Source organism: Panthera onca, chromosome X (assembly GCF_046562875.1).
Source record: "Panthera onca isolate mPanOnc1 chromosome X, mPanOnc1 haplotype 2, whole genome shotgun sequence".
NCBI lineage: Eukaryota > Metazoa > Chordata > Mammalia > Carnivora > Felidae > Panthera > Panthera onca.
This window is the reverse complement of record NC_138357.1, coordinates 4094416-4110878: the sequence shown is the minus strand read 5'-3', so window position 1 is coordinate 4110878 and position 16463 is coordinate 4094416. Positions and strand designations below refer to the sequence as shown.

At 36.5% G+C, this 16463-nt stretch overlaps 1 protein-coding gene across 4 annotated transcripts in view; it reads left to right on the top strand.

Moving 5' to 3' along the window:
- The window catches only part of PASD1 (PAS domain containing repressor 1), a 119912-nt gene that overhangs the window by 48831 nt on the left and 54618 nt on the right, over window positions 1-16463 (top strand). For all 4 annotated transcript variants that reach the window (XM_081793917.1, XM_081793920.1, XM_081793919.1 and 1 more), the window contains 4 exons: window positions 5491-5546; window positions 6780-6934; window positions 10469-10557; window positions 13393-13482. In XM_081793917.1, the coding sequence (XP_081650043.1) occupies window positions 5515-5546; window positions 6780-6934; window positions 10469-10557; window positions 13393-13482 (366 nt within the window). In that variant the 5' untranslated portion in view covers window positions 5491-5514. The remainder of the gene's footprint in view (window positions 1-5490; window positions 5547-6779; window positions 6935-10468; window positions 10558-13392; window positions 13483-16463) is intronic.

The window sequence follows — 16463 nt, the reverse complement described above, 5'->3', positions numbered from 1 at the left end:
AGTACAGGACTATAAATGTATGTTCACTTCCTTATGATTTTTTTAAGCATTTTCTTTTCTCTAGCTTACTTTATTATAAGAATGTAATGTGTAATACATATAACATCCAAAATATGTGTTAATCAATTCTGTATGCTATCAGTAAGGTTTCCAGTCAACAGTAGTTAAGTTTTAGGGGAGTCAAAAGTTAAATGTGCATTTTCAACTGTGTGTGTGTGGGGGGGGGGGTCAGTGCCCTAACCCCCCATATTGTTCAAGGGTAGTTTGGCCTTACTTTTCTATCACACTTTAGCAGTCCCAGACTTTATATTTGTGTAAAATTAATATAATTATTTTTATGGTTAAGTTTAAGTCTACCTTCTTGCTATATGTTTTCTGTTTTTCCCATTTGATCTTCGTTCTCTTTGTCTTCTTTTTCTGCTTTTTTTTTGATTAAATGAGTATTGAATTAGTATTCCATTTTCTCTCTTGATTTATAATTTGTATCACATGTGCATTTTATTTGTTGCTCTAGGCAGTTTGTAGTATACATCTTTAATTTATTACTGTGTGCTGTGAACTCATACTGTGCCACCTCACATATCATGTAAGAACCTGACAATGGTACATTGTTATTCTCTAATCTCCTGTCTTTTGCGTTGCTATTCTCATAGGTTTGACTTCTACTTATATTATAAAATTGAATTTTATTTGAATTATCTTGGCAATAGAGATGAAAAAAGTTCTTTTGTATTTATCTACATATATATTACTGCCAGTGCTTTTCATGTATTTATGTAAATCTGAGTTTCCATCTGGTATCCTTTTCCTTTTACCTGAAGTACTTCCTTTAACATATCTGGTAGTGCTAGTATGTTGGCCTTGACTTCTTTCAGATTTTGTTAATCTAAAGATGTCTTTATTTTACCCTCAGTTTATTTGAAGGGTGTATCTTTGTTGGATATAAAATTCTAGTTTGATTCCAACTCCCCTGAGCACTTTAAAGATGTTTCATTTTCTTGCTTGAGTTGTTTGGTAAGAAGTCAGACAGAGGTCATTCTTTTTTCTCTTATGTTAAATGTGTTTTTTATTTCTGTTTGCTTTTAAGATTTTCTCTTTATAATTGTTTTTCAGCAGTTTGTTTATGTATGCCTTGGTGAATTTTCTGTTGTGTTTATATTCTTAGATTCATTGAGCTTCTTGAATATATGAATTTATATTTTCATCCAGTATGGAAAAAAATGGCCATTCAAATTTTTTTGCCTCCCCCTTCTGGGAATTCAGTTACATATATTTTAGTTTTTCTGATATTATCCCACCGTGAGTTTCTGTGCATTTTCTCCGTCTTTTTTCTCCACTCTGCTGGATAAAACTCCAGAGTCTTCCAGCCATGTGTAAGCTGTGATTGCTTAGTTTTGAATTCACCGGATTTTTTCTTTCCCTGGTAGTTGTTCCTTGACTGGTCTTTTAGAGTGTTACCTTGCACAGGCACAGGTTAAGTATTCAGCCAAAGATTCAAGAGAATCTATATTCAGATTTCTGGAGTTTGTTTGTTTCACCATAACTTTTCTCTTTCCAGTATTCTGCCTTACAAATTCCACCATCTTGGCTTTGGTAAGATTACTGTACTCTCCTTGGGATTGTGCTTCCAGAACTGTGGTCTAGAAGTATCTTTAGGTAGAAATTTGGGATTATTGTAGGGTTCATCTCATTTTTGCTCTTACCTCAGGGATCACCGGCATGTGCTGCCTGCTGTCCAGTGTTTCCAAATAGGTATTTCCTCTAATTTGTCCAGTTTCTTGGTTGTTCATGGGCTGTTCCCATATGAGTTATTCCATGGCCATAAGCAGTAGCCCCTATAAATTTTTGTTTCTATTGTATCGTAAAAAAATATTTTCTAAATGTGGTTGCTGCTATATAGGAACAAAATTAACTTTTACATATTAATCTGGTATACAGCAATCTTTCTGAACTATTTTATTATTTTCATAAATTGCAGAATCTCTTAAATTTTCTATGTAGATAACCATAGTGTTCATGAATGAGGACTTTTATTTTTCCTTTCCAAGAGTTACTCATTTTATTTCTTTTTCTTACCTTAATGCATTGGTTAGTACCTTTAGCACTATATGTTAAGTGTCTTAGTAGCCGCATTTATTTTTTTCCTGAATCTAAAAAATTTCTTTAATGCTCCACCTTTAAGCATGATCTTTGTATGTTTTTGGTTGTTTCCCTTTATCAGGTTAAGGAAGCTTCTGTCTATACCTAGTATGTTAAAAATATTTACGTCTGACTCTTGATCTCGGCTCCGGTCATGATCTCATGGGTTTGTGGGTTCAGGCCCCACATTGGGCTCTGTGCTAATAGCACAGCACAGATCCTGCTTAGGATTCTGTTTCTCCCTCTTTCTGCCTCTTTCCCACTTGTGCTCTCTCTAGCTCTCTCAAAATAAATAAACTTTTAACAAATACTTTTAAAAATTATATATATATATATTGAATGATATCAAATGAGTTTTCTGCATCGACCAAGATGATCTTATTCATTTTTTCTTTTTGTCTGATATGTTGAATTATATTTTTCTAATATGAAATTATCTTAGTATTTCTAGAATTAGCCCAAATTTTAAAATACTCTCTTTGTTTGGGTTTGATAAGTATTTTTCTTCTTTATCATAAATAAAATTAGCTTATAAAATATCCCCTTTTGATGCTGCCTTTTTCTGGCTTGGTATAAAGAAGTACTAGGATTATAAAATGAGTTGGATGAGTGACTTTTCTGTCTGTTTTCTGGAATAATTTGCATGAAATATGAGATACCCATTATTTAAGTGTTTATAAGTGTCAGTTTGTGAAACCATTGGGACTGTTTGTTTATATTAGGTTAGATTGTTTTTCTGTGGATAGATTTTTAATTATTACATTAATTTCTTTACATTTATATGATTTCTTCACATTTTCTTTGTATTATTAAATAGGCTTAATAGGTGAAAATACATTTTTTCTAGAAAATACTCCATTTCATATCTGTTTTCAAATTTATGGACATAGAATTGATCATACTGCTTTTTATCATCTCAAGTTCATACGTATGCACTTTTCATTCCAGAATGTGTCTTCTCTTTTATTTCTTGATTGATCTGGTATAACAATGTTTTATTTTATTGTCTTTTTTTTTAAGAAACAGATTTTTTTTTACCTGTTCTAGTATATCCTTTTATCATGTTGTTTTCTCATCTTACCTTTATTATTTCCTTACATTCCCTTTATTTGGCTTTACTCTTTTTTCACAATTTGCTCTGTTGACTACTTAGCTCATTTATTTTCATTTTTTTCTCATGAGCGTTTAAGGGTATAAATTCTTTGGTGTTGCCTTAGCTGCATTTTACAGTTTTTAATATGTAGTATTTTATAATACTTAAGTTCTAAATATTTTCTGATTTCCAGAGCTATTTAGGAAATTTTGCTTTTGTTGTTGCTATTGTTTTAAATATACAGATCTACAGGGTTTATGTTATCTTTTTGTTCTTGATTTCTAATTAAATGGCATTGGGGGGGAGCATATGGTTCTTTGGTGTTTGTTGATCTGTTTTATGGCCTAGAATGACCTAGCTATCTTTCATGTTCTGAAATTTCACTATGATGTTTCTAGATGTGGTTTTATTTTAATTTATCTAGATTGGATGACATTTTCCATTTTGGAAAAATTTTAGCTATTATCTCTTTACTGACTTTCTCTCATTCTTGCTATTCTCTTCATCTGGAACTGAGATCTATATTAGGCCTTACCATTCTCTCTTGCATGTTTCATAACCTCTTGTTCATATTTCCCACTTTACTGTCTCTCTGTAAAGGCAATATGATAAATTTCTTCATATCTGTATTCTGTTTACTAAGTTTCTCATCCGGTTTTTCATAATACATGATTAATCCATCCTTTTGAAATGAATTCCATTGAATATGTTTTTATTTATTGAATCTCACTTTTGTTCTTTTTCATGTCTACCTGGCTTTTCTCATATTTTCACTTCCATCTATTTTGTTTTTCATATTTCTAAACACAATTATTTTTTATAATGGCTTTCAGATCTTTTAATGATTTGAAGTTCTTGGAGGTCTCATACTGCTTGAGTGTGGGTCCTAATTCTGGTAAATGGTGGATTGTTTCCTTATACATCTTCCCATTCTGGATGGTGAGCTCATCTTCAGTGGTGCCTTATCTGTGGAGATTTGGTAGAACTTGACTTTAGAGAGTATCTGTCTAAAATGGGTTTGCTTTTCCATTCTCCTGGAACCCTATTAAGTCTAACGGCACCCTTTTTTTCCTACCCAAGAGAACATGCTGAGATAGCCAAACTTCCTTCTTTTCTTCCTTTGCTGCCAAGAGAGCTTTTTAAATTAAACTGTAGTCTCTGAGAGTAATGCCTATGTGTAGGGAGAAGTTGGTGGGTTTTAGTTTCAAAGATCTGCTTGAATTCTCCTTTACCCAGCAGGGCCTTAATACTCGAGGTCTTTTGTTGCATGGCTATGCTTCCCTGTCCTCACAGTAGCACAGGTTGGTATACTAACCAGCTTTGGTTTTCAGCGTCTTCTCACTGTGTTACCCCTAAGCTTTCCTTACTTTCTTGAGAGCTTTTTTTTTTTTTTTTTTTTTTTTTTTTAACGTTTATTTATTTTTGAGACAGAGAGAGACAGAGCATGAACGGGGGAGGGGCAGAGAGAGAGGGAGACACAGAATCTGAAACAGGCTCCAGGCTCTGAGCTGTCAGCACAGAGCCCGACGCGGGGCTCGAACTCACGGACCGCGAGATCGTGACCTGAGCCGAAGTCGGCCGCTTAACCGACTGAGCCACCCAGGCGCCCCACTTTCTTGAGAGCTTTTAAAGGATGTTTGTTATATTTTAGCTGCTACTTCTTACTTAACAGACATGTATTTGAATGTCATTGACTTTTACTCTGAGATTTTGACCTTGAGGTGATATGTGAGTCTAATTATACAATTCAAAGCAGAGGACTTTGGTGATTTCAGTGCCATTTTTATATGCCCAGGATTTCTGTGATAGCAGCAATAAATGCAGATTTTGTCTATCGTGGCATGGTATTGTGTATAGATATGAAACCTAACCCACATCAATCTTTGTTTCATTAAGTGTTCTTCAGGTTAATAGAAGTTAAAAGAATTTTAAGGGTATGGAATTAAGCTTACAGATACTTACTTTTGGATTAAGTTGTGTAACTTCACAGAATGTTTTTGTAACTTTTTCAAATATATTCATTTGTAATGTTATTGTGACAAACATTCATTGGGGATCAGACAATAAAGCAAATCTTCAACATATACATAACATATGAGAGGGTTATTGGTACTTAATGAAATTCTATCTTTAAAAGAAATAGGCATTCCTTAAGGGAAAGGTGCTATGCAATAGAGAATTTTGATTAGTCTTATTGCTTTATTGTGATTCATCATAGACTGATTTCTTAGTAAAATGTTGTTCCACTTTGATTTCAGAATTCTTTGTTATATCACTGAATAATGGATGAGTCTGAGAGAGAAAAAGAGAAGAGGTATGAATTCATAACTGACTGATATTTCTGTCAAAGCCCTCTCCCCTGTCTTCTGTTCCTATTTCACATCTAGCAAAATCCTACTTCCTCGGGGGAAGCCTGACTCAGGGAAATTTGGTATCTCCAGTGGGTTTTCCATAACCCATAGCCCCAACTCTGTTATAATACTAAGTGGATTACCTATGTAATGCATAGGTAAAGCAAATATTCCCTGAAAACCTCCCTCTTCAAACTGTGTCCTCCACCTTACACAGTGGTTGCCCAGGCTGACACTACATAAATGATTTATACTCCCTGATAGGTTTAGAAGCCTGTTTTGGGTCCATGGCTTGCCTAGAGCTTAAATTCATACATGTTTGGAAAGATAAATTACCTTATTTTTCCAATTCAAGCATCTAAAATAAATTCCAGTGCACTGATCAAAAAGTTTTTGTCCAAATTTTTCAGTATGATCTGTTTTTCAAAGGTAAAAAACAATCTCAATTAGCATTTTATTGCTCAGCCTTCTCTCTGAGAAGGAGCAATGGCTTTGCAAGAGCCTCTTGAGTAATTACAGATCATTTAGAGAGATTTTTCTTTAATGAGAAGTACTCTTGTAAAAGCAGGTAAGAATATATGGTGGAACAAAGGTCCACCATTTAAATTCAAGTTAATTTGGATTGAATTTATTTTATATAATTCATAGGTCACCGTGCCAGACACTGTGCTGGGCTTTGCTATGGAAGACACTGAGACAGATCTGGTCCCTACTCTCATGGGCCTCACAGTCTAAATGAAATTGGCTTTCATTTCCTCATTTTATTTTTTTAAATTTATTTTATTTTTTATTTAAAAAATATTTTTTAATGTTTATTTATTCTTGAGACAGAGACAGAGCGTGAACAGGGGAGGGACAGAGAGAGAGGGAGGCATAGAATCTGAAACAGGCTCCAGGCTCTGATCTGTCAGCACAGAGCCCGACAGGGGGCTTGAACCCACAAACTGTGAGATCATGACCTGAGCCGAAGTCAGACACTTAACTGACTGAGCCACCCAGGCGCCCCTCATTTCCTCATTTTAATATTGGCAGTTATTGTTGTCATATGAATGATCAATGGACTGGAGTTTTGCTCAGATGTTGACATTAACAACTCCCTTTCTCTCTTCTTATTTCTCCTCCATCCATTGTTCCACCATCTGAATTCTTAGACCTACCCTTACCATTAACAACCTTGATTATTTTTTGTCACTTAGGGATGTACCTAATGTATCTGAAAATAAAAAGAAGGACCAGTACAGTTCCTTTTTCAGAGAACTGCGTGCCATAATTCAAGCTCATGGATATCCTGTAAAAGGAGACAGATATAAAACATCACAGCGCACTACTGACCCTTCACGGAAGAAGGAAGGTTTGGTCTGAGCACCCTAACCCATTCGTATAGCTTTTTGATTAGCCATATTGAAAACTAGTTGTGGGTGGGACAGCTGGATCTCTTCCTTTACTTCAAACATCTTTGGGAGAGATTAATGAATAGAGGATCTCCAGAAACACCTTCTTTTTTAAAAAAAAGTTTACTTATTTTGAGAGAGGGCATGAGTGGGGGAGAGCCAGAGAGAGAAAGGGAGAGAGAGAATCCCAACCAGGCTGAGGAGTCCAACTTGGGGCTTGAACTCACGAACCGTGAGATCATGATCTGAGCCAAAATCAAGAGTTGGATGCTTAACTGACTGAGCCACCCAGGCACCCCCCTGAAGCATCTTCTAAATACACAGATACTTAGTTTCTCTCCATTCGTAAGTTTATTAATAGCCAATGCTGAAAATGTTATTAAGGTTCGTGGAAAAGTAGAATAAAGAAATGAGAATTAATAGAAGTATACCAGGCAATAATAATGCAGATTTCTGTATCTTAGGCAATTGAAGCATATTGTAAATGTGGCTAAGGGGAACATGGCCCTGATGGTATAAAATAGTACCTATGATACCTAAGTAGGCTTAATTCAAAACATCTGAACAGGTTATACCCATATGCATATAATCATACTATAAAAATCTCTTACCTTAAAAAAATATTTTCTTGACCCCATGATACTTCTGTTACTCTGTTTCTGTGTCCTCTTCACAGTACAACTTTTTGAAATGACTGTAAGACCTTGTCCCCACATCTTCATCCTTCATTCTTTTCCTCAATCCACTCACTGAGGCTGCAGCTCTCACAACTCCACTACAGCTACTTTTGTCAGGGATAACAGTGACCTGCACATTGCTGATTATTTGGCCCTTAACTCTCCTCATCTTCCGTGGCCTTTCAAAAACATTGGACAGGCATCCACTCCTTTCTTCTTGAAGTACTTTTTTCTTGGCTTCCAGGATAACACACTCACTTCGTTTCTCTCTTAGCTCATCTGCTGCTCCTTCCCGTTTTTTCTTTCTACTTTTCTACTTCCCCTTTCAACTTCTGAACACTGGTGTGGCCTAGAACTCAGTCCTTGGACCTTTTTTCTTCTATGTCTACACTCATTTCCTGGGTAATCTCGTCCAGTCTCCTAACTGGAAGTGCTACCTGGATGTCAGTGACCTCTGCTTTATAAGTCTATCTCTAGCCCTGACCTACCTGAACTCCATACTCAAGAACCATACACGTTATTAAATCAGCAAGAGTTTCCCATGTGATTTCTTCACTTGGATATCTAATAGAAAAGTTATTATGGTCATAAAGGAACTTGTGGTCCTTCTCCACTTCATTGCCTCTCACACCCACCTACCCCCTCCCGGTTCTCCTTATTCCAGTAACTGGTACCACCAGTCATTCTTCCAGTGGCTCAAGCTAAAAATCTATAAATCATTCTTGTGTCCTCTATTTCTTCCACCTCCTCACCCAATCCATCAGCAAGTCCTTTTGGTTTTGCCTCTAAAATATATCTCAAATTTATTCACTTCTCCCCATTTCCATAGCCTTGGTATACCAACTTAATCCAGGCCACCATCATCTGTTACTTTTGCAGAAGCTTTCTGACTAGACTCTGTTTCTACTCTTGTTCCCCAATTTGATCTATTTTGCACAAACAGCCATAGTAGTCTTTTAAAAACATATGTCACCCTCCTGCTTGAAAGTATTTCATATTCCATTCAGAGTAATGCTAACGCCTTAACATATACCCTACATGATTTGGCCCTGCCTGTCTTTCAGACTTCATTTCCTACTACTCTATCCTTTGGTCACCCTACTGTAGCCACTTTCGCCTCCTGTCTGTAATTTAAATAGGACAAATTCTTTCATGCTTCACTTAACTTACTGCTTCCTCTGCTCAGGATGCTTTGCTCCCAGGTTTTGCTGTGGCTGTCTTCGTGTCATTCAGAGCTTGGCTCAGATGGTACCCTCAGTCAAGCTTTCCTTGATCACCCAGTCTAAATTATTGTACTTAAAGGTATATGAAATTATTGGTTCCATTGTCCATGTGTTCATTATCTGTCTACCCCTCCACCAGTCTATAAGATACAAAAGGATAGTCACCTCACTTGTCTTCTTCATACTATATCCTGAGCCTCTAGAACAAAGTAGGATACATAGTTGGAGCTCAGTAAATATCAGTTAAATGAATGAGTGAATGAATGACGTTTAATTTAACAAGAATTACCAAGTTCCATATTATTAATTAAATACTGGACACTGGGGTGTTCGTGAAGAATTGGATACAGTGCCTGTCCTACAAGCAAAACAAGAATAAATTTATGGACAATAGTAATGTAGATAAGCCTTTTATGGTTGATTGATAAAATACATTGTTTTATTTTCTTGGAAATATGTAGACTCTTTTCAATCTCATTTATTTCTTTGGAGGGAGTATAGGAGATGAAAATCACTAGGCAAAGCTGAGAGACAGTGGGGAAATGACTTCAGAAATCAGCTGTTGGAGAGTGTCATGGGTTGTTTCCTGAGCTTGAGGAGCTCTGACCAGAATTGAATTTCCAGGCTGGGACAGTGGTCGGAAACACTGATCTTGAGGCATTTGTGCAATTGGCATGGTTTATTTTTATATTCTGTCATTTCCCATGCAGTTACACACCCTCTTCATTTCTTCTTTAGTGAGGGTTCTGGAACTTCTCTGCTCATGCTTGGTCTGCTTCTTACCTACATCTACTGATAGGAAATGATCTGAGACTCATACTCTCTAAGAAAACAAACTCTGCTATCAGAATTATCCTTGTCAGGAGATTTAACATTTTTAATAGGGGTCAAAGTTGTATTCCATGGGTGTCTAAGTTCTTTGTGAGGAGAAGAAACTAACAGTTAATTGACATGCATTAAAATAACTGGAGATTGGAGATTTGTGTTAGGGAAATCCCTGAGTTAGTGAAGTTTGTAGAGTAGATGGGATTGGGGGGGTGAAGGGAGCAGCTGTTGATGGCAAAAGCTCTGAGTGAGCACAACAGCGGAAGAAACAGGGCTCACTGGGAAAACCAGAAAACCTTGAAGAGTGAAGAAGGATGGATGGGAGATAGAACATTGTTAACAGCTTCAAAGAGATATGAGATAGGGCTTAAAGATTTTCTAGTTATGTGCTTGGATCTACCTAGACCCTTGACACAGCCTGTACCTTATTGCATATTAAAATTACCCGGTTTTGGTAGAATGCAGAAGACTTAAAGAAGTCAAGAAAAGGAAAGAACTGGAGGTTGAAAATCATAAAATCTTTGGAGAAGTGTGTACAAGTGGAAATTGAGTTGGATGATCTTCAAGGCCTTTTTCAATTCCAAACACTTCTCTGTTTCTGACAATTTATAAGCAATTAGTTAGTCTACATCAGCTCCTTCATTAGCACTCAGCATTTTCTCATGAGAGTCTTTTCTATAAAATTAATTATAACTTTGAAAAATCGAATACCCATATCTAATCATTTTAATGTGACAGTTTTCTATCCTTTCTTCGTTTTCCTAAAAAGGCAAAGTCAATCCGGAAACCTCCAGAGACATATCTAATTGGATTCCATCATTTCAGAGCTATGAAGACTTCAAGTGTAAGACACTACAAGTAAGAGGGCATTCTTTCTTGGATTATTTTATATGTAGAATACGTGCAATAGAAGATAAAGAATAGTGTTTTTCACAGTGTGGCTTGGAGACCATACATATCAGAATTACCTAGGAAGCTTGGTGAAAACACAGATTCTTGGGACCCACCTTGAACTGTCTGAATCAGAGTCTCAATCCTGGTAGAGCCAGGAGCCTGCATTTCTAACAGGCTCTACAGATTCTTCTTTGCTAACTGAGTTTTGAAAACCACTCATCTTGAGTGACAACAAACACAAACAAGTCTTTGCATGGGTTAGTGGCAAATTAAGTAATATCTGGTAGACCCTTCAACATAGATTGTTAGCCTCTATAAAACAGGCCTTCAAGTCTTATTTTTTTCCATCAAGGACATGAGGTGTTTATGGTTTCTATCTCCAAGGAAACTGGTTAGTTTTACTAAATTAAAAGGCCACAACTAAAACCTGAATTACCATGGACTTTTTCTTTTCTCTCTTTTTTTCAATGTTTATTTATTTATTTATTTTGAAAGAGAAAAAGAGTGAATATGAGCTGGGGAGGGGCAGAGAGAGGGAGAGAGAGGATCCCAAGCAGGCTCTGGGTGTCAGTGCAGATCCTGATGCAGGGTCCCATGAACCACGAGGTCACGATCTGAACCTAAATCAAGAGTCTGCCACCAAACTGACCTAGCCATCCAGGTGTCCCAGACCATGGTCTTTTGAGTCAGACTGATAAGGCTATGAATTATGCCTTTGTCGTTTATTTGCTGTGTGTCCTTGAGAAAGTTATTATCTCCGATCCTTGATTTCTTCCTCTATATAATGGGTATTAAAAAATTGCTTTCACTGAGTTGTGAGAATAAAGTGGACATACTGTAAAATATCTAGCACACTTCCTCACTCCTTTCTCTGTGTCATTCAGTTTCCCATATTTTCCATCCCCATGTCTTTCTGTGTTGCAGTCTGAGTCATTTCTTTAGCTCTGTTTTCTTTCCAGCTATGTTCTAGCATACTATTTAACTGTACATTGTGTTTTTATTTTTGATAATAATATAATTTCTAGACATTTGTTTACTTTTTATGTCTGCCTGGTCAGTTTTGAGTCTCTTGTTCTTTCATGATATTTACCCTTTATTATTTATTTAAGCAATTTAAGCAAACTTCTTTTATATTCTATCTTCAGTAATTTTGGTATCTGCTGTTTTTTATTTTGATTCTGCATTTTGTTATTTATTCTGCCCATTGTTCATGTTTTATTTCTTCTTGTGTTTTCAATATCTTATTATGAGCTCATGTCATTTGGAACTTTATCCACATGAATTCTTTGAGCCCTGGTTGTAAATTGCTTAAAGTTTATTTATTTATTTTTGAGAGAGAGAGAATCCACTCGAGTGAGTGGGGGAGGGGGAGAAAGAGAGGGAGAGAGAGAAAATCACAAGCAGGTTCTACACAGTCAGTGTGGAGCCCGATGTGGGGCTCAAGTTCATGAACTCATGAATTCACGAACCATGAGATCATGACCTGAGCTGAAATTAAGAGTCAGCCACCTAACTGACTGAGCCACCTAGGTGCCTCAAGCCCTGTTTTTAAAATGATTCTCTAGAAATGATTTCAGTTTCTTTTTACTAGATGTCCAGAGTGAGAAGCACTTTATTTATTTAAACAATTTTTTAAAGTTTATTTTATTTATTTTTGAGAGAAAGAGAGAGCATGAGCAAGCATGAGTGGGGGAGGGGCAGAGAGAGGGAGAGAGAGAATCCTAAGCAGGCTCTACGCTGTCAGCGCGGAGCCTGATGCAGGGGTGGGCCCAATCTCACAGTCTGCAAAATCACGACCTGAGCTGAGATTAAGAGTCAGATGCTCCAGAGTTGGCCACCCAGGTGCCCCAAGACCACTTTAAACTAAATAATGGGCTTGGGGTGTGGAAAGTTAGGTAGTTTGCGAATGCCGGCTCCAAATCTGTGTGAGTGCGAGCTTCTGTTTAGTGATTCTCAGATGAGACTAGTTTTTCTTTTCCTTCTCTAGCCAGAGCTGAGCCTGAGGCAGACATGTGCATTCACTCTCTCCCTTTGCTGGATAAGATCTATTTGGTCTGCTGAGAGTGTTACCCTTTGGGAAGCCTGGTTTTATGCAGAAGTCTCTGATTTCACTTCCCACCTTGTGTATGCCTGGTTTTGCTTTCTCTCTCCCAATCTCTATGCCATCAGTGTTATGCAGATATTTACAAGGCAAATTCAGGCTCCAATATCCCCTTACCTGTTAATTCTCATGTTATAGTTATTTCTGATACCAGATTGTTTCCTTTACTTTATAATAAGCTTGGTTTTGTTTTGAAATATGTGTTTTTATATACTTTATTCATAATTTTAGGGGTTCTCAACCAGGAGGCACTTGTCTGGATATCAAATCCATTATATAGCAGGAAAGTGATGGTAATCTCCATATGTATAAGTAGATGACTAACCACAAATAAAAATGCCCTGCAAAATATTCTTAGCATTTTTGAAATTAATTTTGAATAAATGTGAAACAACCTACACATGGAAATGAATCTTCCTAGCTTGTGTTGGAGAGCTTTGTGTTAATTGAGTATACATTAAAATTTGTTTGTCTAAGTGACACATCATTTGATAAACATCTCATGCTTAAGGTTAAGTAGATTCTGTGTAGGAGGCAGAATAATGGAATTTTAATTAAGTCTGTGCCTGCTTTATTGATATTTAAGGCCCACAATACATTTTCAGTGTGCTATTATAATTATTTATGCATTTAGAAATAAAGCTATCATTTTATTATTGTTCCACTATTTAATTACATTATTATTCTCTCTTCCTTAGTCATTAGATGGCTTTATGATAATACTGAGCCTAGATGGAGTGATAATTTATGTCGGTGGAAGCATCACTTGTCTCCTTGGCCATTTACCAGTAAGTTTTTCCAGTTTTGGGGAAGGATCATTCTGGTTTATTGTTTAGGGGTTCATTGTTTGTTTTCAGGAGCATATAACTCATCAGAGAAGATGTTCTCTCAATGTTGTCAAAATGTGCACTTGTTTTATTGTCATGTTTATTGGTTTCAGTTTTAAATCTATAAAAACAAATTGTGATATGAGGTAATGAAATAGTGTGTGTGTATGTGTGTTTTGTAAAGGGCCCGAAGGCAATCTCCAAAGAAGAATGTACTTTTTAAAATGGAAGTCTCCTCAAAATCAGTCGGTAACCCCCAAGGTGACTACTTTGTGAAGCAGCCCTCACTGGGATGGAGGTGTTTGATTTTGTACATTTCCTTAGCGTCCACTACATACTAATTAAAGAAAGAATGTCATGATTTGTTTATGCTGGCTCATGGTATCCATTTCCAGATCTGATTTGCTTTTTGTTTCTTTATATTAAAGAACAAATTATGATCTAATTTAGAAAAAAATATAGATATGATGGCATAGTTTAGCAGTATTGTAAGTATTGCTGGAGACATTTACATAGGAGTTGTAGTCAGGATCTGTGCTGTCCCAAAAGGTCACTCATTCCTGAGCTCTTTGGTATTATTATGCCCCTCTTCATGAAAGCTTTCTCTATCTTCATAAGATCATTGACTTAGAATATGTGATTACCTAAAAATTTTTCTGGATCTTCAGGTTGAGCATCTAAAAAATATACCACTCAAATATGAAAGTACTACATACCTTCCTGTTCCACTAATGCATGTGTGTGGAGCGAGGACAGGTAGAATACATCCACCTCCACTCTTGAAATCTCTGTCATTTGGCTAGTTGTGTGAATCTTATTTGGATTGTTGCTTTCATTGTATATTCCTCATTCTACACAGTTGAGTAAAGAACTTGACACACCCTGGCCCTGAGATCTATAGCACTCAAGTTTGGAACATGTAAATTAATAGAAGTCATGTTACATTATTCTTTAATTAAGTTAAAAGTGGATTCAAAGCTTATTCCACTAGTTATGCTATTCCAGCCAACATGTTGCAAGGCCCGGTTGGAAGCTTAGAGAACTTTTCTACTCTTTTATCTTTATTTGAAGATACTATGATCAATATCTTTTTTTCTTATTCTGTTTTATTTCTTTTAGAGAACAGTTCACATTTTCAAATTCAGCTTATATGTGTAGGATGCCAAAACAGCTGAATAAAATACAAATATTAGAGATTTTCATTGAATTAGACTTTAGAGCACTTATATCATGGAAGAGGAATGGTCTTATTAAATCTATATTAAAAGTAAGACTGTATGAGTATGATCCATGACAGATTAAGTTTTGTTATAGTGAAGACTAGAAATCTTCCCAAAGTCTTATATTAGATATTACTTAAACCAAATTTGTCATTGTGAAAGGAAAGGTGAACTTTTCCTATTGTGAGGATTTTGCACAGTGAATGTCTTAGTCGTGCTATCCTTGTTTCTTTATGTAGTTTGGTTCAAACTTTCCACTCTCAAGAGAATATTTCAACTTTAAGCATTTTAGGTAACATGTACACACACAGACTTACCCTAAGGTAGAGGTATCTGGGACATGGGGTTGAATGACTAATCTTAAGCCATCGATTTGATTACCAGAGATGGGTATACTTAAAAATAAAGCTATTAATATTAGGTCTGTACATAAACATGAAATTAGAATGGAGTTTTATAATCTCGTTAAAAAGGACTTATACCTGAGGCATAAGTTCACACTTTTCTTCATTAAATCCTAACTCTTCTTAATTTGTAACAACATGAAATTTTTCCCAGGCTTTGATTAAAAATTTCATTTTTATAAGTCACCCATCTTATATTAATGGAGAGACAAAACCATTTCTAGAGGATCTTCCTGGCTCCAGGAAGCTACAATTTCATTAAATATCAAGACACCTCTGTCTCTTGGGCAACTGTAAACTGCTAGCATGGTGGATGGAAAGAACTTGTTCTCTGAAATCAGACAATCTGAAGATTAAAATTTAGCTCTATCACTTAATAACTACATGAGCTTTAGTTTCTCATCTGTGAATGTGGAAAAAATATTCCTTGAGGTGGGCTTTTGCAAATGTGGGGTTAGTGAAGACCTGCCTTATCAGGGGACATTTGAACAGAGACCTGAATGAAGTGAGTATGTGAGTCATGTAGATAACTGGAGCAAATATGTTCCAGGCAGAATCAAAAGCAAGTGACAAGGCACTAAGACAAGAATGTGCTTGGTATGGAAAAGGCACAATAGAGAGGCTGTTGTGACTGGAGTGCTGTGATCAAAAGGAGAAGTACTAGGAGGTGATGAGGTCAGAGCAGTAGCAGAGGTCTACCCTGTTTCGGGCCATTGTAATCACTTTGTCTTTTCCTCTGAGATGGGAGAAAGCCATTGTGGGGGTTGGAGCAGATGAAGGAAATTATGAGCTTTTTTTTTGGGAGGGGGTCACTCTGGCTCCTGTGTTAAAAAATACGCTATGGGTCATTTATTTTGTTTCTTAAATCTCACATATGAGCAAAGGGAAAATAAAAGAGAAGCAAAGCAAGAAACAGACTTTTTAAAAAATATTTATTTAGTTTTGAGAGAGAGAGACAGAGAGTGAGCAGGGGAGTGGCAGAGAGAGAGAGAGACAGACAGACAGAATCTGAAGCAGGCTCCAGGCTCTGAGCTGTCAGCACAGAACTGGATGCGGGTCTCGAATGCACAAACTGTGAGATCATGACCTGAACCAAAGTCAGAAGCTTAACCGACTGAGCCACCCAGGTGCCCCAAGAAGCAGACTCTTAACTCTAGAGAACACACTGATGATCACGAGAGAGGAGAGAGGAAGTAGGTGATGGGGATTAAGGAGTGTACTTGTTGAGATGAGGACTGGGTGATGTATGGAAGTGTTGGATCGCTATATTGTACACCTGAAACTAAAATTACACTGTATGTTAAGTATACTGCAACTA